At 39.9% G+C, this 24,450-nt stretch overlaps 1 protein-coding gene across 1 annotated transcript in view; it reads right to left on the minus strand.

Moving 5' to 3' along the window:
• LOC119257450 (kalirin) overlaps window positions 1–24,450 on the minus strand; it is a 476,694-nt gene that overhangs the window by 109,645 nt on the left and 342,599 nt on the right. The window contains exons 13-15 of the mRNA XM_054701110.1: window positions 18,738–18,907; window positions 15,258–15,432; window positions 2,325–2,520 (exon numbers count right to left, since the gene is read on the minus strand). Of these exons, the coding sequence (XP_054557085.1) occupies window positions 2,325–2,520; window positions 15,258–15,432; window positions 18,738–18,907 (541 nt within the window). The remainder of the gene's footprint in view (window positions 1–2,324; window positions 2,521–15,257; window positions 15,433–18,737; window positions 18,908–24,450) is intronic.

Consider the following 24,450-nt stretch of genomic DNA (forward strand, 5'->3'; position numbering starts at 1 on the left):
AGGATAGCTCCCCACTTCCCTAATAAGCCTTGAAAAAGGACTGGCTGTGGCCAAGTCCTTCTGAAAGGACTTCTGAAACACAATAAAGGGCATATGATTTACCTGGAGATTTTGCTAAAAGTAGATTCAGATTTCGTAAGTCTGGAGTAAGGTATGGGATTCTTCATTTCTAATCAGCTCTCAGAGTGCTGCTTGTCCAGGGCCCTCACTCGGAGCAGCTCCGAGGTTAGTGGTCCCAGGTTAGTGTGCATTAAAAGCACCTGGAGGACTTGTTGAAACGCCTATCGTTGGAGCCCCGACCAAGAGCTTCTGATGTGGCAAGTACTAAGGATGGCTTGTGAACTCACATTTCTGCTGAATAGGGATCACATTTGGGAGTCACTGTCTTAAAGCTTTCCATGGTATCAGATGCTGTGATGTAATCATCATGATGAAAAGCAGCAGTTCTCAACCTTGGCTGCACAGTGGAGTCACCTGAGGACCTTTGTGCAGATGCCCAAGTCCCATTCAGATATAATTAAATCAGAATAGCAGGGAGTGGAGCCAGGGCATTCTCATTACTAAAACACTTCCCAGTCAGAGGGAGGGAGGGAGGGAGGAACACAGGGGACTGTGGTGATGGTGCACGGGTGCCTTGGGGAAGGAGATTCTATGGGGACTCAATCTGAGAGGGTGGGAGGAAGCAAATATTTAAAAAAAATTTTAAAATGATAAATGTTAAAATAAAAAAAATGCAAAAAAATAAAATAAATTTTCAAGTACCAAAAAAAATACACAAACCAAAAAACCTACTTCCCAGACAGACTTGCAATGTGAATGGTCCTTCCTGGAGCTGTACACTCTATAAATGAGGTCTCATAGGCAGTTGCAGCTGTTGTGTTCATAGTACAAATGTAAATTTAAGGAAAGATTATGCTGACCAAATTGATTAGAATGTACTAGGTTTTCTTTCCTCTGATTATAATTTCCGAGTTCCTTTGAATGTTGGTATTTACTTTCATCATTAAAAAATACAGCACCCTAGGGTCAAATGTGATTGCTCGTATCTGCTCAAGAATCTCATGATTATAAAAACCCTTCATGATCAAGAGGGACATGGATCAACAGTGCTTTAAAGTGTTGCTGGTCTGAGCCCCTGTCTGCCTCCTCCTAGAGGCCAGCAACCTGAGCAGATGAGGCCCCAGGGAGGAGAGCAAGGGGGTGGCTTTGGGTGTGGAGACCTGGGTTCAAGCAGTCCACTAGCATGTGTGCTTATGAGTGACTTCTTTTACCTGCACTAGCTGGACGACAGGAGAGAGAAGTCTGGCTTTCTCCAGTTCTAACAGCAAAGCCCGTTTTGGAGAATGGCAGGTATACAATATGGGCTCACACATTTGTTACATTTTTATCCTGAGCAATAAAAGATGTCAATTATGGTAACAACCATGTTTGTTTTTTCCATTTTTGAGAACTTATAAAAATATGCATCCTTGCTATAAATTTATTTATTTATTTATTTTTTTTTTTTATAGAGGCATGTTTTTATTTATTTATTATTTATTTGTTTGTTTGTTTTTGTTTACACATGCACTGGGTACAGTCAGAAGCACGGGAGGGTGAGAGAATTCACCAGAGCCAGAGCGGGGAGCAGAGCAGGCAGAAGGACCGAAGTACACTGCTGAGGGGAGCAGCGGGCGGCAGGAGAGGTCTGCTCGCCATGTGGGACCCTCCTCCGGTGGCCGGGGAGCAGCCGGGGATCGAACCGGCGCCGCAGAGGCCGCGGGCAGCTTCGCAACCCAGCGCTCAACCGCTGCGCCACCGGGGAGGCCCCTTGCTATAAATTTAATCAATCCTTCTTACACTCACACACAGGCCAGTGATAAAATACTGAGGACTCGGAGAGGCGTGAACTGGAGACAAGGAGCCTCTCCTGGAGGTGGAGGACAAGGCCGGGGACTACTGTGTACAGGGAGGAGGGATGGGATCAGGGACAGGTGCACATCTGAATGCATTTCACAAGGACAGCTGTCTGCTTTTGGAGCAAACCACTTCGTTTGCTTTTCTAGGCCACCATATTTTTGAACCTGTGCTCATTTCCATTATTGTTTTTTTCCATTCTCTCTGCAGCACCAAAAGACTCTGGCCCTAATCTCATCTACCAGACCCTACTGGACAGGCTCAGACAAGTTACTGCAGCTTTACTGCTTCAATTTCTTCTTTAAAATGGTGGCCAAAATCTGTTCCTTGTAGCTATAGAAATAAAATGAACAGAGTGGAAGTTCTTGTCGAATCACACTAGTATTCGTTTTTTCATCATCTCTCACCAGGAGAACCAGGTCACTCACCTGAGGCCTGGACCTCCATGATGTATTGGTGCAGATCCTGGCCTTGCTGGATGACCTCAAAGGTCATGTTGTTCATGGCTAGCTTCCTCTCCGTGTGGCGCTGCAGCCGCTGCTCTGCCAGTGTCAGGTCCTCCGTGTTGAAGTCATTCATCTGCCGGAGCAGATCCTCATTCCAGGCATCGAGCTCTGCTGTCACCTGTGTGGGAATGACCATCAGTACAGACTCACTGGTCCAGGAGGCTGCTGGGCAAAGTCACCAGTTGCAAGACTTATTAACTAATTGACCCTTGGATCAATTTCTGCTTTCCATCTCTTTGATCCCTAGACAATGTTTGGACAATTCTGCCTTGAGCTCACATACACATGCCCTTAAAAGTGTTCTCTGTGGGTTTTAATGTCTGTAGCAACAGCAAAGAAAAAGCAGCAAATGCTTGATGAATTGCAGTTTCTCCCATTTGATCCTCACAAGGACCCAGAGAGGTGGGCAGGGTAGCAATCTCCAGGTTGATCTTACAGAAGAAATTGATGCTCAGACACATGGAATCGTTTGCCCAGACTTCCCCCTCCTGAAGAGAAGCAGACCTGCACACGGGGTTCAGGTCTTCTATTTACTACAAAGATTCACTACACTGTGCCACAACTATTCCTCTAAAAATTTAAATATTAAGTCTTACAAACTCTTTAAAAAAAAAAAAACTGAGGACTGGAGAAGCTGGTGAATGATCTGAAGTTACATAATCCATTTGTTCATTGAACCCAAAGGACGCATCTAGTTCCTGGGTTCTGTTGTACAAGATTCTCACCTTTTACCATAAAGGCAGACACCGCAAATGGTGACTAAACAGGCATAGATGTAAAGCACACCTCTAAAAGTCCAAGTCGATTATACTTTATAGAAAGATAAAGCACCATAAAATGATTCTATGAAGACTCAAGCATGTAATGAATGGAGACTTTACCTAATATGAATTTGCTAGTTGGTTATTTTTCTGCTACTTTACTCATGTGACTTCCCAGGCAGTCTGTGAATGCACCAGAATAGGGACTGGCAACCTCTTTCTCAAGGTGGGGAAAGGAAAGGCTCAATAATAACAATCACATAATAACAATACAAGCCAGGCTGACAAGCACCTATCCCAGGGCCCCAGGGTACTGGTTTTCATTCTGCTGGGACTCAATTCAGCTGACAAGGGCATTACCTTCCAGGTTACCAGTCACAGCAGGTGGGAGGTGGCACTGCCAGGTCCCAAGCTGAGGCCATATAAACTGGAATGGGGAAGGCAAGCACACTGCAAGAGAGGCTGCTGTCTGGGGCACAGGATTCTATTTATAGTCCAATAGTTAGACCTTTCCTTAGTGAAAGTGTATTGCTCTCTTTGAAGTGGAGGTGGGGAACTGTAAAAACATCACTTTCACTGTCCCAGGTTCCTGCCCCTGCCCCCACACATTTCCAGGTCAACTAAGGAATCCAATGAACTCAGTAGGACTAGCATCTTCTTATTGTTGGGAGTTCCTGGGGGTCTGGGAACCAAGAGGTTGGCAGGCAAAAGAGGTTTTTGTTGTATTCTATCTTTGAAAAGTTCTACATTCTGTATCTAGAAAAGGGAGTTAAGCTGAGACTGAGAGAGAATTTATAACTTATAAGTGATAATTTATAGGATGAATAGGTCTTCATAGTTTTTATAGTCTAGAGCTATAAATATCTTTTCTTCCTGTATTAAAAAAATAGAAGCAGGGCCTCCCTGCTGGCGCAAGTGGTTAAGACGCAACCTATGAAGCTAGCCTCAGCCACTGCAGCATGAATTTGATCCCTGGCCAGGGAGCTACCCACATGGCGCAGCAGACCTCCCCTGGCTCGCCCGCTACTCCCTTCAGCAGTGTGTTTCAGTCAGTTTGCCTGTTCTGCTCCTCACTCTGTCTCTGGCGAATCCTCTCACCGCCCCCACACCTCTGGCCTGTACTCCAATTCTTGTATGTATAAATAAATCTTTTTTAAAAAAAGCATAATTTACATACAAATAAAGTATTATTTTAAGCATTCAGTTCCATGAGCTTTGACAATTTTGTGCAGTGATGTAATCACCACTAAAATTAAAATATAGACCTTTTCCATCACCCTAGAGAGTCCACTTGTGTCATTTTCCAGCCAGTTGCCCCTGACCTCCACCCCCACACCAGCCTGATTCCTATCATTACAGATGTGGTTTTACCCATTCTGGGGGTTCTTATGAACAAAACCATACAGTATGTACTCTTCTGTTTCTTGTGTACCATGTGCTGTACTTAAGGTTCATTCATGTTGTGTATATTGCTTGCTACTGCTAAGTTGCATTTCAATAAATACCACAATTGTTTATCCATTGTACTGTGGATGAACTTTGGGTTGTTTTCCAGTGTTTGGTTATGAATAGAGCAAATGTGAAAGTTCTTATACAAATCTTTCTGTGGACACCGGCTTTTGTTTCTCTTGATAATTACCTAGTAGTGCAATTGGAGGGTCATGGGGTAGGTGTGTATTTAACACCTCCAGTGGAATGTATGAAAGTTCCAGGTACTCCACATCTTCACCATCATTTGGTATCACCAGTCTATTTAATTTTAGCTATGCTAGTGGGTGTGAAGTGTTAGCTTATGTTTTAGGTTTTAATTTCCTGATGACTAATGTTCGTTAGTACCTTTTCATATGGTTTTGGACATTTGTCTCTACTTTCAAAAGTGTCTTTTCAAATCTTTTGCCCATATCAAAAACAAGAGTAATTATCTTTTGATTATGGACTTGTAAGTGTTCTTACTATATTCTGGATATAAACCCTTTATCAGATATTTTGAAAATTGCCCAAACAAAAATTTTACTTCATTTTCCTACCTACAAATGAAGGGAAATTAAAATAAAAATTAGACAATAAGCATGAAAGGAAGAGCCTGTCTTATTCAATTTTAGCTTTAGCTTTGTTTTCATCACACTGAGTTTCTACAAAAGGTCTGTTTATTGTAGGAAGATCCCAGAGGTCCCAATGTCTGGAATCTACGTAGTGGAGAGCAAAAAGCTTTGGGTCCTGGTGAGGAGGAGAGAGTAAAATTGAGGTGATTTATTTGGAAGAGTGAGACTCAGAGGTCTGGTATCTTGGGAGTATGAATTCAAAGCAAAAGTGAAATATGTCCAAAATTCTGTATTTGGTGTTTCTATATTCTTTTCTTCCCGCTTCCCTACCTCCTCCATCCTTACCACCTGGCACCATCAAGCTGAAGGGCCCAAGTCTGTTAAGAAGCTGAGGAATAGAAATACCAAGAGCTACTCAACAGCACATCTAAGGCGGCCTTCCTGGATCTACATGCTCTTTGTTCTCTCTGTCTACTCTCTTCCCATCCTCCCAAGCACTAGTGCCAAGAGCTTGAAATAGTCTGATTTGTGTAATTCTGATATTTGCTGGAGTTTAAATTATTTTATTTCCTGAAATTTTTGTTTCCTCAAGGAATGTTCTTTCATTGGGTTTCTCCTCTCCCTTCCTTCTGGGGTGCAAGGCTAACACACAGCTATTTTTAAAGAAAATTTTGCTTCCAAACTTGAAGCTTACCTGCTGTTAATGAACAAATAGAGTTGTCTGGCATCATCACATGCTCTTCTGTTACCTGAACCAGTCAATCTGTTTGCTCACTGACGCTGAGAGTTAGCTCTGCCCTCTTCAGCGTGGGCAAGAGCCCCAAAATACTCTTGTCCCTCCTTCTAGTCTGCTCAAATCTTTACCACCCTTCTAAGTAAACCCTCTGGCATGACACGCTTCAGGACCACCCTCAGACAGAGATGGTTTTTATTCTGGCTTATCTTATAACATGGGGAATGTGGTTGCTTGCCATAAAAAGACAACACTGTAAAAAGTTATTAATTTGGTGATCTAAATTTTTTGGAAAAGAAACCTAGAAGAATTTGTTCAGGACAAAAACCAGGGCCTGGGGCCTTCCCTGGTGGCGCAGCAGTTGAGCGCTGGGCTGTGAGGCTGCCTGCAGCCTCTGCAGTGCCGGTTAGTTCTCGGGCTGCCGGCGAGGGTCCCACAAAAACAAACAAACAAACAAACAAACAAACAAAAAAAAACAAACCAGGGCCTGAAACAAATGAATAAAAGATGGAACACAAGGTACTAAAATGGCATTCAGCTTTCAATCAAGCTATTTTGTTTTCTCAATCCACTCAATTAGCTCCATCTCAGCTCCTTGTCCATTCAGTTCCTGTCTTGGCTCCAGTGGCCTTTATCTCCCTCATTTTCCTGAATTAATTAATATTAGGATACAATGATCTATTTGAGAGATGCATTGGCAGTATTTCTATTCCAACAATTGTCTACTCTAAGCCACACCATAAGGGGAATCAGCCCAGGAGCTGAACATTTAGGAGGACAAGAGGCAGTGGGAAATGGGATGACTCACTACAAAATGAAGCCCAAATACTTTCCTGCCAGATGAGATTCACTGAATCTGGCATTGTGCTGCCAAAAACTGACCCAAGGAACTTGATTTAGCATCCAGCTTAGGCTTTGGGTTTTTAGGGAGCTCTCTCCATTGGCTCTTCCTATTTTCTGGGTCTTCCTCAGAATGTATGTGTAAAGGAAACTTCAGCTTCTCTTGACCAAATGGTTTAGTTCAAACCTGCCTAAATTGAAGGTACCTGCCATTTTCTTCTCACTTCCCATGGTCTACACCCATCAATTTAGTTCTTCATTATCACCTGCAAAGTTGGAAATGTCACCATGTGGTCCTTTTCTTCAGATCATTTTCAGATGCTGATGATCATGATGAAGATGATATAATGGCATAAGAACATAGTTTATCCTCTACTGTGCATTTACTATGGAATAGTGTGTTGAAGATTTCACTAACATTCTTTTATTTAATACTTACAGCAATTCTAAGAGGAAACAAAGGCACAGAGAAATTAAATCATCCTCCTCAAGGACTGAGATGGTGGTGGCAGAGCTGAGCATTCAATTACAAAGCCCAGTGCTCTTACTTAAGATGTTATATCAATAAGCATGATCCAAGAACTAATTCTGGGAGGTGGGATGTGGAGCTAGTGAGAAGGGGGGTGCTTAGTGTCCTGTTTATTCTTCTTAGTGCAGAGAAGTATCTATTTAGCCTTTCTCCTGTTTTCTTATTTAGAAAAACCTTTTCTTCAATTTACACAAACATTCTAAATTAATCATGTGTTCTTTGAACAGATCAATAAACTGTGTGTGTGTCCTTATATAAATGCCAAGAATAATTTACTCTTGCAAGGAAATACACAGGTTTCCCCAGTAGGACATTTTTGTTTAATTGAATCTGCCAGATTACTCAGCATAAAGGTAACATTATCCTATCTGGAATTCAATGGTCCCTAGGGAATTTTGTCATGAACAGGAGACACATCTGTAATCTGTTATTGGGGGGTGACAAGCCAGGCAAAAGCTGCAGTAGAGATAAGTGTGCATGCCCTCTGTGTGGGCAGGATTTGTGTATGGCAAGAGAAAATGCCTTTGCTTCTCACAGCAGCTGCAGGATTTCTCAAGGTTCCCCTGTATGACATGGTGATGAATTCACAGAGCAACAATGGGGGAGAATGAGATGGGATGTCTACTTAAAATCTGGAAGCAAACACATATGAAATGCACTGTGAATAATAATAGTAACAATGCTGATTACTAAGTATTAAGTGTTTATTAAGAGCCAGAAGCTTTACTAAATATGTTCTATGTGTTAACTCATTAAACCCTTAATAACCCTATCACTTAGGAATTATTATTCTCATTCTGATTTCTCAGATGAGGAAACCAAGTAATTAACTTGCCTAAGGTCACACAATTCATAAAATTAATGTAGCAGGTTTTAAGTCTAGGCAGCTCAAAACACTGCATACTGCATGAGTACACTACACTGCTTCTCAGCAAATGATGTGCGTGTTTATACACACATATATATGTATATATATCATATGTTTACATATAGCAAAGTCCAATTCCACTCCAACTAACAGCAAGGAGAAAGGGTTCAGGGCGTTTCACTGTGGTTAGATGCTCTAAAATGGGTTATCAACCAGCAAAATGATCATATTTCTGTTTTATGATGTCATTATTTTTATAAAGATGAAAAAAAGTGAAAGCTAAATATTCTCCACTGACCTACAAGTGCTGGGTGATAGGGAAAGATATATTGCGGTTAGAGACATTCTTGTTGCATGGGAAGAGCTATTTTATCTAGAATGGGTTTGTATAGTGATATACATTATCACTGTAAAACTAAAATAAACTAGCTACCACAGTCATTTACTCTAATTGTGTAATGTACTTCTCAATTAATTGATAAAATTATGAAATAGGTGAATTCTAAAGCAGAATATTTTAAAAGTATAGCATTTCCCTCTATTTTAGAAATACATATAATCAATTTAAATAGTTAAAACATTTATTTGTGTAGCTACACAAAGACCTTTGGGATATCACAAGAATTTTATGGAAAAGGAGAAAGACTTGGCAGTAAAGAAATTCACTCAGTTGTTTTAAATCTTTGGCAAAATAATGTAAGAACATATTATAGAATGCTGTGATTGATGAGTTATAATGTTCAGCTATCTAACGTCTACTCCCATTGGACAGTTTGGGTAATAGAATAATTGTTATAACCATTTGTTTTTTTCATTATCAGCATGCTGACTCTGAGATCTTCAAAATATTCATGATTGATCTTGAGGGGCTCTTGAGTGTCCATATTTATTTTGTCCATATCTTTGTCTCTGAACTAACTTAAGACTTCTATTACTTTACTCTGTTTTCAAAAATTCTCCCCTTCGTTGAAGAGTTCCTTCAACATACTGCTCATGCATTCTAGCACTTATCAATACTTGAGGGTCAGAATGTTTTTCCTATCATATAAGCTAACTAGCTAGGGGTCGGGACTTACATCCACTTCCTTCTACTTCACCATCAGCACCTTAGCAGAAATGGGAAACAGAGTATTCCAACCTTGATAATGTAACCTGACTTCAGGTCTACAGCTCATATTCACCCCATAACAGAATGTTTGGGAAATTCCCATCAAGGATATTTGACAATTCACTAAAAATAGGTAACCTGCCAGAATACTAAAGTTCTATGAACAATTCTTTTATTTTTTTGAGGGAAGGTGGTAGCACAAGGGACTGTGGTGATGGTTCATGGGTGAGGTGGTTATGGGAGATTTATGGGGATTACACCTGTGGGGAGAAATAGAATACTGTATAAAAATTAACAACTATGCAAGGAAATAATAAATAAAGGAAGGAAGATGTTAAGAGAAAACTACAAAAGATCCTAAAATTAATTTGGCAAAAGTCTGGAAAAGACTATCAAATATTTTATATGGGCTTTGCTTTACTTTATTGTATTTATTCTGCACTTTCTTCTCAAACCATCTGGGGGTACACTTAGAACATGTGCTCCCTGGAGGAATCCACAACATTGAACTCAGAAAGATCACATTTTCTTTCTTAATATAGTTACTACGTAGGTGGATTTGAGGCATGTTACAAATATGGAGAACAGAAAGACTTTTCAGAGTTGCTCACAGTCTCTATGGGAAAAGGTTATGAAATTAGATGATTTGACACTTAAATGATTATAGTCTTTAGAATGACTGCAGACGATGGTTGTTACCCCAAAAACTCCCAGTGAAGCACAGCAGGGCTCTGGCCTATCGGGCCAATATTTCAAACAGCCACATGTTGAAAGCAAATAAATTGAATTTACTTCGATAGGCTAAAGTTCTGTGCTAAAACAAAAAAGGTAAAATTTAAGAGGGGAAGCATATTGAAAGCTTTCATTTAAATTTAAAAAGAGTTATGTATTAGAAATACTTAACTTGAAAAAACCAAGGCTTTTAAGATGGGGGTACAAACTTAGCAAGGCTGGTGATGAAGTGATTGCATAAGCAAGGGTCTGACCTGTTGGGCTGCATGGCAGAGGGCCAGTGTGACATGACCCACACTCAAGGTGTGCATATGTAAGCCAGCCATTTAACTAGATTTCCTTCAACAGAGAAAGGCTAGGAATATAAGCTATGTGGAAACCAAGAAGGAGGTAAATAAATTAGTATGATATATACCACTCAGAAGGGCTGACAATAAAGAGAAACAATCAGCAAATTTTTTAGAGTCAAGGGGGATGACAGAAATAACTTACATAATCTCAACACTTTTCAGAGAAAGGACAAGAGGCTATGATAACCCATTTCAAATATTTTTAAGGCTGCCAGATAAAAAAGAGAAGAGATTTGTCCTGTTTTTCTAGAGAAGAAAACTAAGATTAAAGGGAAGAGAGTACAGATTTTGGTTTAACATAATAATGAAATCCTAAAATCTTCTTCTTCCCCTCTTCAAGCTCCCAACTGCCACTTTTTGGATTCTGGCGATATCAGGCTGGATGGCATTCTCTAGGGATGCCAAATTTTGGCCGCTAGCAACTTTTACCTGTCCTGCCAAATTTTGGCCACTAGCAACTTTTACCTGTCCTGCAGGTATACTCTCATTGGAGAGATGAGATTTGTCTGAACTAGATGTTCCTACCTTGGGGTTCACATCAAACCATGAGCCTCTCTCTGTCATAGAAATGGCACACAGTACAGTATCTATGTTTCTGTATTTTTCCCCAACTAGACCCTAATGGCAGAGATTGTTTGTATCCTCAACACCCAGTATAGTTTTCTGAATGCAGTAGGTACTCAGCAAATATGATTTGAGTTTCTATCAGATGAAAAAATGATTAGGTGATAACTTTCAAATATAAAATGCTAAAAACCTACACATATAACCAGTCAAAGAGTTGACACCACCAATAAGCTATATTCAGCTTTTTCTTTTCTAGGTGAAATTTTCCTCCCTGAAGCCCACTTTTTTTCAGCCTCAGCCCTAACTTGTTTTAAGGTGAACCCCATATAAGCATAGTTGACAATTCCATTCTTGACTCTGGTTAATTACTCAGATTAATTTTCAGGCACATTAAGCAAACTTTGATTGTAAGTATAGTCAAAGATTTGAAAGAAAAGTCCCTAACTGTGGTTAATTTTTCATAAAGTTGTACAGAGAAACTTTCCTAGAGTTATTTCTAGTACTTTCTAATAGGGGGATGCCCAAGATTATCCATTGGTAACAGAGAGAAACATTCTCTCTAAATAAATATGCATATGTGTATATGTTATATATACACATGTTTTATAAAATAAATAAAAAAGTAAATGCAGTTCCCCTAGACTTTCACTCTAGTCTCACTCCAGACACATGGCAGATGGTGTGGGAGGACAGGATGCCTCTGGGAAGATGGGTGTGTCACAATGTAGAGGGGCTGACTATGCCTTATTTGTTCAGTTGCTTCCAGAAAATTTCATATTATTGCTCTTTTCTTGTCCCTAATTAAGTGAATTTACCTATTATCTAGGTTTAATTAATCTTACCTTCACAAAAAGATACAGGCCATAACAACCTTCCTGCAAATAAACTGTATTTTGATGATAGTACTAATCATGAAATCATGAGAACTTGGAATATTTTGTCAGCCACACTATGGGGCAAAGAAATAATGACAATCTAATCAGATCTGTCAAGAAACCAGGCCAAAAAAATAATTGGAAATTACAGAGAAGACTATTTGAAATATGGAACCACAACTTCTAATGAAAAAGCTGAACTACCTAAGGGCATACTGAGTTTTGATATCATTTTTCAATAATAGTATAACATCTAATTTATAAACTAATATACATATACATATAGGGGATTGCAAGTTCAAAAATATCAAAAGGTTGTCCAACCAAGAGTCTGAAGACCACTGACCTATTCTCATTTCTAAAAATACTTTTAATTTCTTTCTGGTCATTTTAAATGTAGAAAAGTTGAAATGCATGGAAGCATCAAAAACAAACAAAAAAAATCACCCATATTCTTATTACCAGAAAATAAATATTATTCACCTTTGGTGAAGTGTCTCATCTATCATAACCACTTCATGTATAATGTCTTTCATGGAGGGACGCTGAGCCCACAGGAAAAAATTCTCCCAAAACTTTATAGAACATCATGTTCCAGTTTGGGTCACTTTGTCTAATCTTCATGGAGTCTAACAAGGTATGTCCGGAATGCAGTCCTGGTTTAAACATTTGGGACAAGCTTCACTCTTCGTGGGGGTGTCCTATGACCTCATCCTAGGTGGTAGCCACATATACCATTATTTTGAATAAAGGAAAATGGTGCAGTAACTCATGAATTATCTAATTTTTGAGTTAATTATCCCATCTTAGTCATAAGTGATAGGACTAAGTATTCACACTTAGATTCCCCAGATGTCAGGGGAGAGGCCTGCTCGGGTTTTCAGTAATCCCCAAGAATTCTGAGTATGCCCATTAAATGCCTTCCTTTCGGGAAGGAGACCACAACTGTAGATCTTGCAATAACAGGCCCTATCCTGGCTTATATCAGATCCAACTTGTCTCTTATTAAGGAAGCCACCCCCAGTTTCACACTGATCTTCTCTGGAAATTTGCTTTCTTGTCCCCACAGTGAAACACTGGCTGGTATTTGAAACAATCTCACCATCCTCAAAAAAAACTTCTGCCAATCTGACTTGAAACAGAACTTTTCCATAGGTTTGGCAGAATTTCCTCTAAGATGAAACACAATATATTCCCAAGTTTTGGATCACACCCAGTATGGGGAACAAGACCCCTTCTAAGACCTGGATTTCACTGCCTAAACAAGAGGGTACAGAAACAAATTTCCATTTCCAACAAATTTCCATCTCCCTCATTTTATTCAATCATCACACTATTTTTCTACTTTTGCTGAACTGCACATCAAGCTGTCCAAGTTCTTGTCCAGTACTCATAACAGGAGGGGGAATTTTTATATATACAAAGTATGAAGAATGCAATCCTACAATTTAAGTGTCAAGCTCCTCTACTGCAACATTTAAATAGGAGCCAATTTGATTTACACTCAACTATTCTTTAACGGTGTTTTTGCATATGCTTTGGGTTGTTTTTCAAGACTGAAAATGAATTTTCCCTGAATAAGTGCAGGCAAATACACTGCAGTGATGTCTCTAGCTAACGTCAGGGGTGCAGCTAAGTGACCCATTCTAGAAGGAAACTGGCAACACTGACCCCAAAATCACATCCACCTAATCAAATAAAACTCAATCATCGAAACCCTCAGATTATTTCCTTCCACTTAGGCATTTTTTGAAATGGGTCTGGAATGACAGGAGAGTAAATAAAGACTTCAGCAGCAAAATCACCACACCTGCTAACATAAATTCCCCAGGCATGCAGTCACTTTCATTGGGCGACACAGAGCTGAGGAAGGACTGTGGGGTACTGGGGCCTAAACCACTACAAGCCTCTATTTTTGTGAGTCTCACTCCCAATTACTAGTGAATAAGTACTCACACCCCCTTTCCTATCTCTATGACCTTTGTTGCCCCACCTTTATGAAGTTCAGTGCACTCACTCTTCTCTACATGCCAACGTTTCTAATTTTCCACTGGCATTTAATTTTTCTTTCAATGTAGCTTAATATCACTTGCCACTTGAAGACCTTTTGAGTACAGATTGAAAGTAAATTATAAATGAAAAGAATAAAAAAAATTGACCTAAAGTTATAGAATAAGTTGGAAGGATAATTAAGATCTAGATTTAAAGACTCACCTATTCCTCTGTTCCAGAAACTGTCCAGAAAGCACCTTTTAGAACATGAATCTCTGAACAAGAACTTACAGTGGTTTTCTAGGTAGTCTGGGGTAGTATGTGTTTATATGAAAAAGATTATAAGAGAGTAAGGGATAGGAAGAGGACTACTATTAGAACTGCTTTTCTTTTATGTTTCAAAATCTCAATACAAACATTTTTGGACACATGGTTGAAAAAAAGGACATCTATTACCAGGACAGTTTTCTGGTCCAGTATAGAATTGTAATTGGGATAGTGGAGCTTTCAATATTACATACAAAAATCATTTTGCTTCCAATCCAGTTTCACAGAAGTTTCCACAGATATTCTTGGGTAGATCAGTCCCAACAACCCAGAAGCCACAACTCCAAGGAGATAATTAGAATGCAAAAAAAAACTTTAATAAATGATGGCTAGAGAATTTTTTCCCCCTCATCCTATACCAACCTGGAGTAAAGAGTATATAGTGCCTTTAATTTAACACTTTGTCACTTCTGAGAAAGACAAAGTCCCTTAGATGCTGGATACTCTTCACACCCCAGGAATCCAACTGGCCTGTTTTCAGTTACTGTTTCAAAGTGGAAAATATAAAGTAGCTATTATGAGGGGGTAGATATTATTAATAGGTACCACAAAGAGAACATAAATATTTTATTCTGACCTTCCAAAAAAGAACCATGGAGTCTGTGAGATGAACCACCAAGTGACTTTAGAAACACACTTACTTTCTAAATAAGCAAACAAACTGAGGGTACAGTTCCTCCTCTCTGCAGCTTCTGATTTGCTCACTGCTGTGTGATTTCATCTAATCCCTGATGTGTAGACATCAGTAGAGGAGCCCACCTAATGCTAACACCAACTTCTTCATGAAACTGTAGAATCCTCTACCTCCATGGTATTTCAGGAACCAAATTGCAGAGCTCAAAGCATACCAACGAAACCCTGCTCAAGGAAGTAATCTGCCGACAAAGCAAAAGAGAGGGGCTCTGTTTGGCAATGGGGGTAAGAAGGACCAGAAGGAATAGAACATGGCGGAATATGAATTTGTTGATATCAAAAATCTATCTTTGATGTATAATCCCCTCTGATTCCCTCAGGCTACTGCCCCAGACTCTTGTCCCAGTCTCAGGCCATATGCTCTGCAGTCCTCTCCAGCATTCTCCCTGACTCAAAGTCCCTCTACTTCCCACCATTCCTCATCCCCTCCCACCTCACCTCAATGGTATACTGCTCAAAGATGCGCAGCTGCAGGAAGATGTCCAGCTTGATCTTCCGCTCATGGAACAGCTCCTCCATCTGTACCTGGGCATCATCGAGCTGCTGCAGGACCGACTCGATGTGGCTGATGGAGCTACTGTGGGGTGTCTTGTTGTTGGACACAGCGGAGTCCCTGTGGCAGAGCGGGAGGAAAAAAACAGAGGCCTTGCCATGTTAGAAGTGATAGAGGACAGAGTGCCTTCCTCATCTGAGCAAAGTGGATGGGACTTGGATGAGTCATTCAATCGACAAACATGGATCAAACACCTGCCGGTCTGGCACAAACTGCCAGTAGGCCAACCAAAGATACACATCTCCTCATTGGGGTTCACAGTATTGTAGCTCTGAGACTGCCTGCTCTCCTTTTCTTCAGAGAGAATTGTGAAAGGGATCAAATGAAATAACATATGGGAAGGGTTCTACAAAGCATAATATATTAAAGAAATGCAATGAGTTCCATGCAAACATATATATATTTTTTTCTAATATATATAGTTGTAATACATATACACATATAGGCATACCACACCATATAAGTACACAAATTAAAGGCATATGGGGAAGACAAAAACCTCTTCCTAGTTTTACCTCTCAGGAATGTTGTTAAAAAGAGATCATGGCCGCCAAAATTATTCATCCACTTTATAATGCCATCCTTAAGTTATGGGCTGGCATTATTAAACAGGTTTCTAACTGCACTTAGGAAAGTGTGGGATCTGAAGGCTGCAAACCTAGATTATGACCCTGCTCTGATAGACATGGGCTGGTGGCTTAGGAAGCCACCTCCCTGAGTACCAGCTGCCTCCTGTAAAGTGCACTTGATAATTGCTGCCCTGTTCACTTCACAGTTTGCTCTTCAGTAGGCAGTTCATGTGAAATTTCTCTGAGCAGGAAAGTACTATGTGAGTGACTATTAATCCAGAAAGGACACAAGTGAAGAGTCAATTGCTGATGGGGGCACAGGGCCAACTGAGATAGAGGCTAGAGCACAAAGGATTCAAGGAGGATCAGTTCTGATTTGGGCATCAGAATAAAAAGGTGGCCCCAGCCAAGTAGATGGCAAGGGTGTGCTTTCTGAGCACAGAGTCTATATAAAAGTAGCAGGGGGAGGCAACACACTGTAGAGGGAACCAAGAGATAAACATATTGACCTGCACAGAGGAGTAAGGAGGTGGTGAAGACCTCCAAAGAGATGACTATAGTAGGAAAATGATGGAGGTAAAGAATTTTAGTTTTCAGAGGGGGCTTGAGTAAGTTAGAGCCCTAAAACATGTAAAAAATGGGCACATTCATTATATTAGTTTCTCATACAATTTAAGAAGTCAGAAGACAGGAGGAAGATCCATTATTTTCCGATCAGTAGGCTTTCTGACATCTAGTCCTTTTGGCCTGTTTGTCTCTGGAGTAATGGTGGCTGAGCTCACACTATTCTGAAAGGAGCATAAGCTCAGTTTGTTCAGAAACTCTCCCAATTTCTACCTCTCACCCTGGCCTATCTGGGCATAAAATCTCACCATTGCATGACACCCCCCATCATGAAAAGAACATATGAGATAACTTCATGCTCTGCATTATGCATTGGTTGAGAACTCTGCTTCAGGAAGGACATGATTGCTCTTTCTGACTCTCCATATTTCCCTCACAGTTCCAGAAGTGAGTATGGCAGTGCCACACTCACTAGTAATCATAGAAATGATGTAAAAACCATCTCAGGTACTACAGAGGTGAGTGTGAGAAAAGCCATGGAAAGCTAGAGAAGATGTGTGCTCTGGTGTGTATGTGGCATCCTGACAATGCCCTAGGCATCATTTACTCCTTTCTTTTTTTTCCTTTGGTCTTAATATCCGGGCAGGGGCTGGAGATTGGGGAGCAGAAGCTGGACTAGAGTTAGCTCAGAGGAGTAATGAATGGTTAGCAGCAGTTCTTGATCACACACCTATGGTCCTTTCTAAAATCCATGAACAAACTTCTAGAACAGGTATCAGCCACATCTTGGCCTTCATCATTACTGAGTAGCCTCCAGCCCTTAGGCTGTGTGCAAAGTTGGCAGTTGTTAAGTTCAAGTGGTATCTCTGTAGACCCAACACCCACAGCCTCCTTGACAGACACACAGTCAGCCAAGCTTGGGAAAAGTACATGTAGAGAAAACACAAAGCTGTCACAAAATTCCAGAGCTGACAGAGTTCCTAGACTGAACCCCTTAATTACATAGATGAAGCAGCTGAGGCCCAGAGGGGATAAATGATTGCCCACTATATGGAATTTTCTTCAGAAGTAAATAACAGTGGAGTTTCCTAGGTAGGCAGACAAAATTACAACGTAGTATATATTCATAAAAACGAAGTGGGGGAAGAAGGGAAGAAACTATCTTGTTAGTATGCAACAGGAGGACTCAGAACATCTCATGAGCATGTTTGGAATACAAATGATTAATTTCCAAGAGAAATTTACCTTTCTGTCAAAGGTAAATTCTCATTGCTTATTTAATTAGACAACTGATATGGGGAGGGGAGCCCTCTCCAATTGAAGTAATTCCCTCAGGCCCCAGTGTTGGCCTGGGACTTGAGGAGATTATTTGTCTCCAGAGCTGGCAATGGTCCCAGCACTCAGTGATTTTGGGATAGGAACACGTCCCTGCAGGCAGACATCATTAGCACCATCAAATCCTATTTATACAGCACCTGGGAGCAGGGCTAGTTGCTGAAGGTTCCTGACAGTTTATCTGAGAAACCAGTGCCCTTGACAGGGACAGGAAACTAGATATTGATGACAGAGAAAGGAGGCAATGGTGTGGATGAGTCTAAATGAATATAAGATTTTAGACAGGATTTTTTTTTTTCTTTCTAGTTAAGTTTGCTTAGGTTGACAAAGAAGCTTTATTTTCTGGGCAGTAAAGGATAGCAGAAAGGTCACAAGTGGGTAATGGAGAGCAGAGTAAGACACATATGCTCTACATTCTTCTGGGGTGAAAGCCAACCATTCTGGGCCATATTTTGCTGACTGGATCACTGGAGTTAAGAGTTCAGCCTAAGATCAGCCAAATAACATTATATTTCTTAATGGCTATTTCTCCACATGACCAAATATGCCATTGTTCTTAACAAAGATGTTATTTCATTCTTTTGATTGTTGCTAATTTACTTGTTGTATTTATGTTACTTATTGGTTGTTGAATAACATCTTAAACAATAAATTACACTTTGGAACACTGGAACTTTTCTGTTTAATATTTTACTCTAACTCATGATGCATATGCAGGCATTTTTATATCTGGCAGATGGAGAAACTAAAGCTCACACGAGACCACATAATTGGCTATAACTGAGCCAAGACTGGGACATGACTTATCTCGCATCTAGTCCGAGGCATTTCCCACTGGAAAGCACTGCCCATGCTGACCTGGCCTCGCTGGGCTCCCCCAGGGAGGGAGGCGCTGACCTGAGCTGCTGGATAAGGTCTTCGCCTTCCTTGATGACGTTGAGTGTGGCGTCCAGAGTAGCGGTCTGCTGCTGCTGGAACTGCTTGATCAGTTCCTGGACAGCATCCACTGAGTCTGCACAAACATCCTCCAGCATCTCCTTCTGAAGGTCTTCCATCCATGTCCACAACTGTGTGGGAGAGAGCAGAGACTCCACTCAGGGCAGAGGGGAGAGGCCAGGGCTGGGGCAAGGACAAGGAGGTTGAATGGGGATCAAACTTATTCTCAACCAGGCAGTGCAATATCAGACTGTCTTTATCAGCACATCTATGGGTCAGTTTGTGTTTTTATATTTGTATTCATTACTCTTCTCTGCTAAGTTTACTCCATTATCACTGACATTCCAAAAGACAAAAGCTAGCTTTGACTTTACTTCCCTCTCATTTGGGGAAATTAATCTTAGAGCAGAGAGACCGCTCATCTCTGAGCGATCTGGGAAGAATAGGAGGTTGGTGATGGACAAACATTATTTCATCGTTCACAAAGAAGGGCTCCGAATACTTCCTCCAGGCAGCCAGACATCATTCCTAGAAATGATTTTGCAAATATAAAAAAAAGAATGTCATGTATAAAAAGAACCAAGTGAAGGGCCTCCTCTGGTGGCGCAGTGGTTGAGTGCTGGGTTGCAAGGCTGCCTGCAGCCTCTGCAGTGCCATTTGTTCCCTGGTCACCGGCGAGGGTCCCACAAAAAAAAAAAAAAAAAGGAACCAAGTGAAGATTAATTTTAAAAATATGTGTTATGCTAAATTATTTTGTTCTTTTCAGGTTTGCTGGGTTGGTTAGGAATTTTAATGCTAAAGATAAAACTTATCTCACATAAATATGAGGCATTTCCCCACAAGAGTCAAGAAGATGGAGAAAGGCAATCAGGATGATTATTACTGGTCAGACAACTTTAATAGAGCTAAATATAGTGTTTCGAACAGAAAAAGCACTGGAAATTATATACCAAGCACTGATTTGAAGTGAGATATATACATATATATAGTGCTTGGCAAATAGTAAATACTATATATGCAATTGTTAACTATTATTATATTTAAACGATATTTTTGATGCAAGCAATCTCCACATCCTCTAGGAGTCAAAGGGAAAGTTTAAAGTACTCCTTCATTTTGAAACTGGTAAAAAGTCAATACTAGATTTGGTTTCTCAACATGTAAAATTGATATGGGTCTCTCTTCAGTCTTGGAAGCTTTGTCCTGAAATGAATAGGAAAAGCCTAAAGAACGGACAGTCTAGATATTTTTTAAAATGAAGAAGGAAAGCAAAACAGATAGGAACAGAGAGAGATAAAAATTTTGGGCATGGAGCAGGTCATTTAGGAGAAGGAAAATGAACTCAATATCTCAGTGGAGGACAGGCATTGAGACAGAAGACTGGTTAGGGTAAGACCAGCACTCACTCTTATGGCACCTTTGTAATAGCTACCATGTAATTTTTTCTATAGTGATCCAACTTGGTTTGTCTCCCCAAGGGTAATCTTCCTTCTCTGCTAACCTGGGTTCTAACATGTGATTAGCCTTGCAACTTCTCCATCAACTCATCCCTTGCTCAGAAAGGATCTCATGTTTCAGCAATTGCAGGCCCTCTCTTTTGATCAAAATGCACCTATCCTGTGACCCATACTGTTTTTATTTGGTTCATGGAGTTGATGCAGTTGTGCATCACTTAATGATGTTTCAGCTAACAATGGACCACACAGATGATGGGACTCCCAATAGGCTATTCCATATGCTTACCATCTAGAACTGTATAAACTCACGCTATGACATTCCCATACTGACAAAATCACTAATGATGCATTTCTCAGAATATATCCCTACTGCTAAAGTAACGCATGACTATAAACATGCATGTGGATGGCTTCATATGCTCTTTCTCTCAGGGAACACATGTTGTTACGGCCAAAAAAGCCTATTCCCAAAAGAATGGGCCTATTTTGGGAATTTCTAGGCCCTTATCAGGAGAAGAGTTAAGGGAGACTTTCAATGCTCTACAAATAATAGTGAAATCACTGATTGCTGGAGGGCCCAGTCCACAAAGCTGTCCTGGTGAGATAGTGGGGAAACCCAAGAAAAGTGCTGCTGAAGAAAGTAGGAAAGAAGGACCAGGGGGGAAATGGACAGTTTGCAGAGATAATAAGGCTAATGGATGAGTGGCTAAGAAAAAAGCTAATTTTACTCCATCATCTTCTCAGCTAATGGGCTAATTTGCATAGCTCTGGCAGTTACTGTGTTGATACAACTCATTGACCCCTAGAGATGTTGAAAGGAGTACCAATTCCACTGGATGAACTGCCTCCTCCCTCATTTTGAAGTGATCATTTTTCTTTAGCAGTGACTACCAGTTTTAATTTCTCAAATACACATCATGACTGTTTGGTGGTTGAAGTAAAGGCTGAACTGTTTTTCTTTTGAAGTCAATATTCCTTTTGAAGGCTGATTTAGTTTTGGTTCTACAGCAAGTGTAGAGGAACATGTGTACAGGGAACATCTATGGTGCTTGTAGTATGTTCATCTATTTGAGCAGGAAATAGTGGGGAAAAGGATTTTGCAAGTTAAAAACAAATTGAAGTGGGCATTTAATTAAGCTGTCTAATAAACAGCTGTGGCTGATTATCTTGGCCACATTCTTTGGTAAATTCGACTCTTTTTTACTGGAAAAATATCTAAAAACGGATATTTTGAAAGCCCAGCAAATTTCAGCATTTCCATGGAAACACACCAAGGAAAAAGAATTCTGTCTGGACAATCTCTGCTGAGTAGATGACACTTGCTACAAATGCCTTTTTCCTGGACCAAAAAAACAAGGATTTGTTAATACTTCTCCCTACAGCCTCCTTAATTTTCCAGACAAGCAAATAGCCAGCTGCCCTTTTATCCCCAGGCAAAAAGAAGATATTTGAAATTTCAGCAAAATTTGTACTAATAGCAGAGACTCTGGATGTTTAAAAAGATCCTGGGCACATGTTTGTCCCCTCTCTTTATCAAGTAGCTCCTCTCTCTAGTGGGGATGAATGGTTTTGTTTTTATAAAATAACATTTATAGGAATTCTTCCTGAGTTCCAACTGAAAATATCACTGAAGAGAACTTATGAGACAAAAAAATTATGCAAAGGAAAATCAAATCACCTGTAACATTCTTAACTACTTTGTATATTTCTTACTAGTCTTTCTATGTGTGATTAAAATGTAGTCACGTGGGTATACAGTTTTAGTGTCTTATACCACAAGCTCTTAATCATGTCATTAATAATCTTTGACAATGTGATTTGTATGACTGTATGCTATTATTTCATTATATAGATGTATCATGATTTGTTTAATGAATCACCTGACGTGGGATAATTAAATGGCCTCTGGTTATTCAAGATTATGAATAAAATCACCATGAAATGGTGGTTTTAATCCTCCAGACTCCCAGGGTTTCCAAGAATTCACAAAGTAGGCACATGGGATAAAGCAGGAGAAATGAGCTAGGAGATATCTTTTTCTATATCTTCAGTTTCCTCTCTGGTCCCAATAAGAACAAATATTTTGATGTATGAAGTGCACTAAAGTAAAATTATGAACTTCAGCCTGGGGAGTCATAAGAAGCTTAGGTTAAATCATTATGAAGATGAATGTTTAATTCCTGCTCAGAAATCTCCTGTAAAGGGGGCTTTAATTCTTTCAAAATTCTACCCTACAATAAGAGTTTGTTATACATTGGCAATAATGGAAAAACTCAGTATATGGTTGTAGGAAGGAAGCAAAGGAAAAAAGAAGGTAGGAGTTAGAGATCACATTTCAAGAAAGATATATGACAGTATTTACCAGTAACTCCTGTACTACCCAAAGCCACTTAAGCAAAAGTGAGCAGATATCATCTTTTCATTTCTCCACTCTATTTAAGAAAGAAAAATAACTGCAGCAACTTAAATTCCCTAGCAGACTTGGAGACTAATCCTGCCTCGAGTTAAAAGTGAGTTTTCCTGTAGAGTCAAGGGGAAACAGTCAAGAGTTAATAGACCCAGATCAAAGAGGACCCACAAGTGGCAAAGTCTTGAGAGGTATTAAATGGAATACAGAAAGATCAAACCACAGCCCTTCATGAGCTTATATGGGGATGCTCACTTTTCTGCCTACCTGATAATCCATTTCTGCCTGTATGCAGGTCCTAGGGGAGAGCTACCATAGGCAATTCAGATTCTTCATCTTGTTTCCCTATTTATATACATGGCCTGATAGTTTAAGGAAAAGAATTGGAGTAGAAGATATGATTGAACAGGCTTTTCACTCTCTCCCTTGGCCCACACGTCATCCCCTCTTTTTTTGTAGGAGAAACTATTAGCTTCCTATTGTCAAGTAAACCTATTCAGTATTTATTCAGCATCTCTATATATGAGACACAGTTGTAAAGAGAGACAATAGTATCTATTATTTACACATCTACCCCACATATGCTCTCTACATGTGAGTGCTTCCAGTTTAATGAGGAAGAAACCACCAGCTCAGTGTGGTCCCTGCTGGAGGTACATAAATAGTGCTTTAGTCATGTCTAGGTGGGAAGTTGGGAGCCTCAGGGAAGAATTTCAAGGAAAAATGATGCCTTAGTTGAATCTTCACATTTCTTAATAAGACTACTTTAGACATGCTCTAAGGATGTTTTTGGGAGGGAGCTTTATACCAGAAAAAGAAAAGTTAACCTTGTACTACTACTCAATTTTGTAATAATCATTGTAACAATTATCACAAAGTAACAGAGATTAAATAATTTTTCCAAAGACACACAGCATGCCCAATTATTTGAGATCTAGATCTGGAAGTCAGATCCTTCTAGCATCCAAGAGCTTACTGTACTTAACATGTGTGTGTGCAATATACATATATGTGTGGTTGTGCATACTCATATGCACATGAACGTACGTGTGTGCAATGTACTTAGGTGTGTACATATGTACACATGTCTTACTTTCTCCTCTGCATAAGGGGGCCTCAGGCAGACTAGTTTTGGAAGTAGGAAGGTAACGGAGAATAAACATGCAGATGGAAGTCCTACTGGATAGCCCCTAAAATACCTCCTCTATTAGAGTCACTCAAAATGATAATTTTCTTTCCAGTCTGGAAAATAAATAGATCTGAAAGTTGTAGACCTCTTGAGTAGAAAGTTCTTTACAATCACCCACTTCTTTGCATTCAGGCAGGACTGCTCCTAATTTCTCTCATATTTTGGGATCCTGAGGAAAGAGACTACCTAATTTCCACAGCCTCCTACTTGAATAAATTCCCGGATGGAGAAAACTCTTCCAAGTCTCCACTTTCTGGTCTTTTTATGAAAGTATGTGTGGCAAAGGAGAAAAAACATGGGCTTTGGAGTTAGAAGGAATTGTGATCAATTCCTCGACTTACTACATCTTAGCTGTAAGATCCTGGGTAAATTATTATTTTCTCTGATCTGTATAATTGGAATAAAATGATATTTACCATGGCTATTGATTAGCCTAACATATAGAAGGTGCTAACTACATTTTCATTTCCCCTCTCTTTCTTCACCCACACCCTGCATCTTTAGTATTATTTCATTATTCATGTGATTTTATAATCTGAGTCTCAGTGGGAAAACAAGTCTCAACTCTTAGCAAGTTTTGAGAACTATCTGGAAAAACAATGCTAATAACTTCAGCTCACA

This window comes from Talpa occidentalis, unplaced genomic scaffold (genome assembly GCF_014898055.3).
Source record: "Talpa occidentalis isolate TD23 unplaced genomic scaffold, MPIMG_talOcc4v2.1 talOcc4.4, whole genome shotgun sequence".
Taxonomy (NCBI): Eukaryota; Metazoa; Chordata; class Mammalia; order Eulipotyphla; family Talpidae; genus Talpa; species Talpa occidentalis.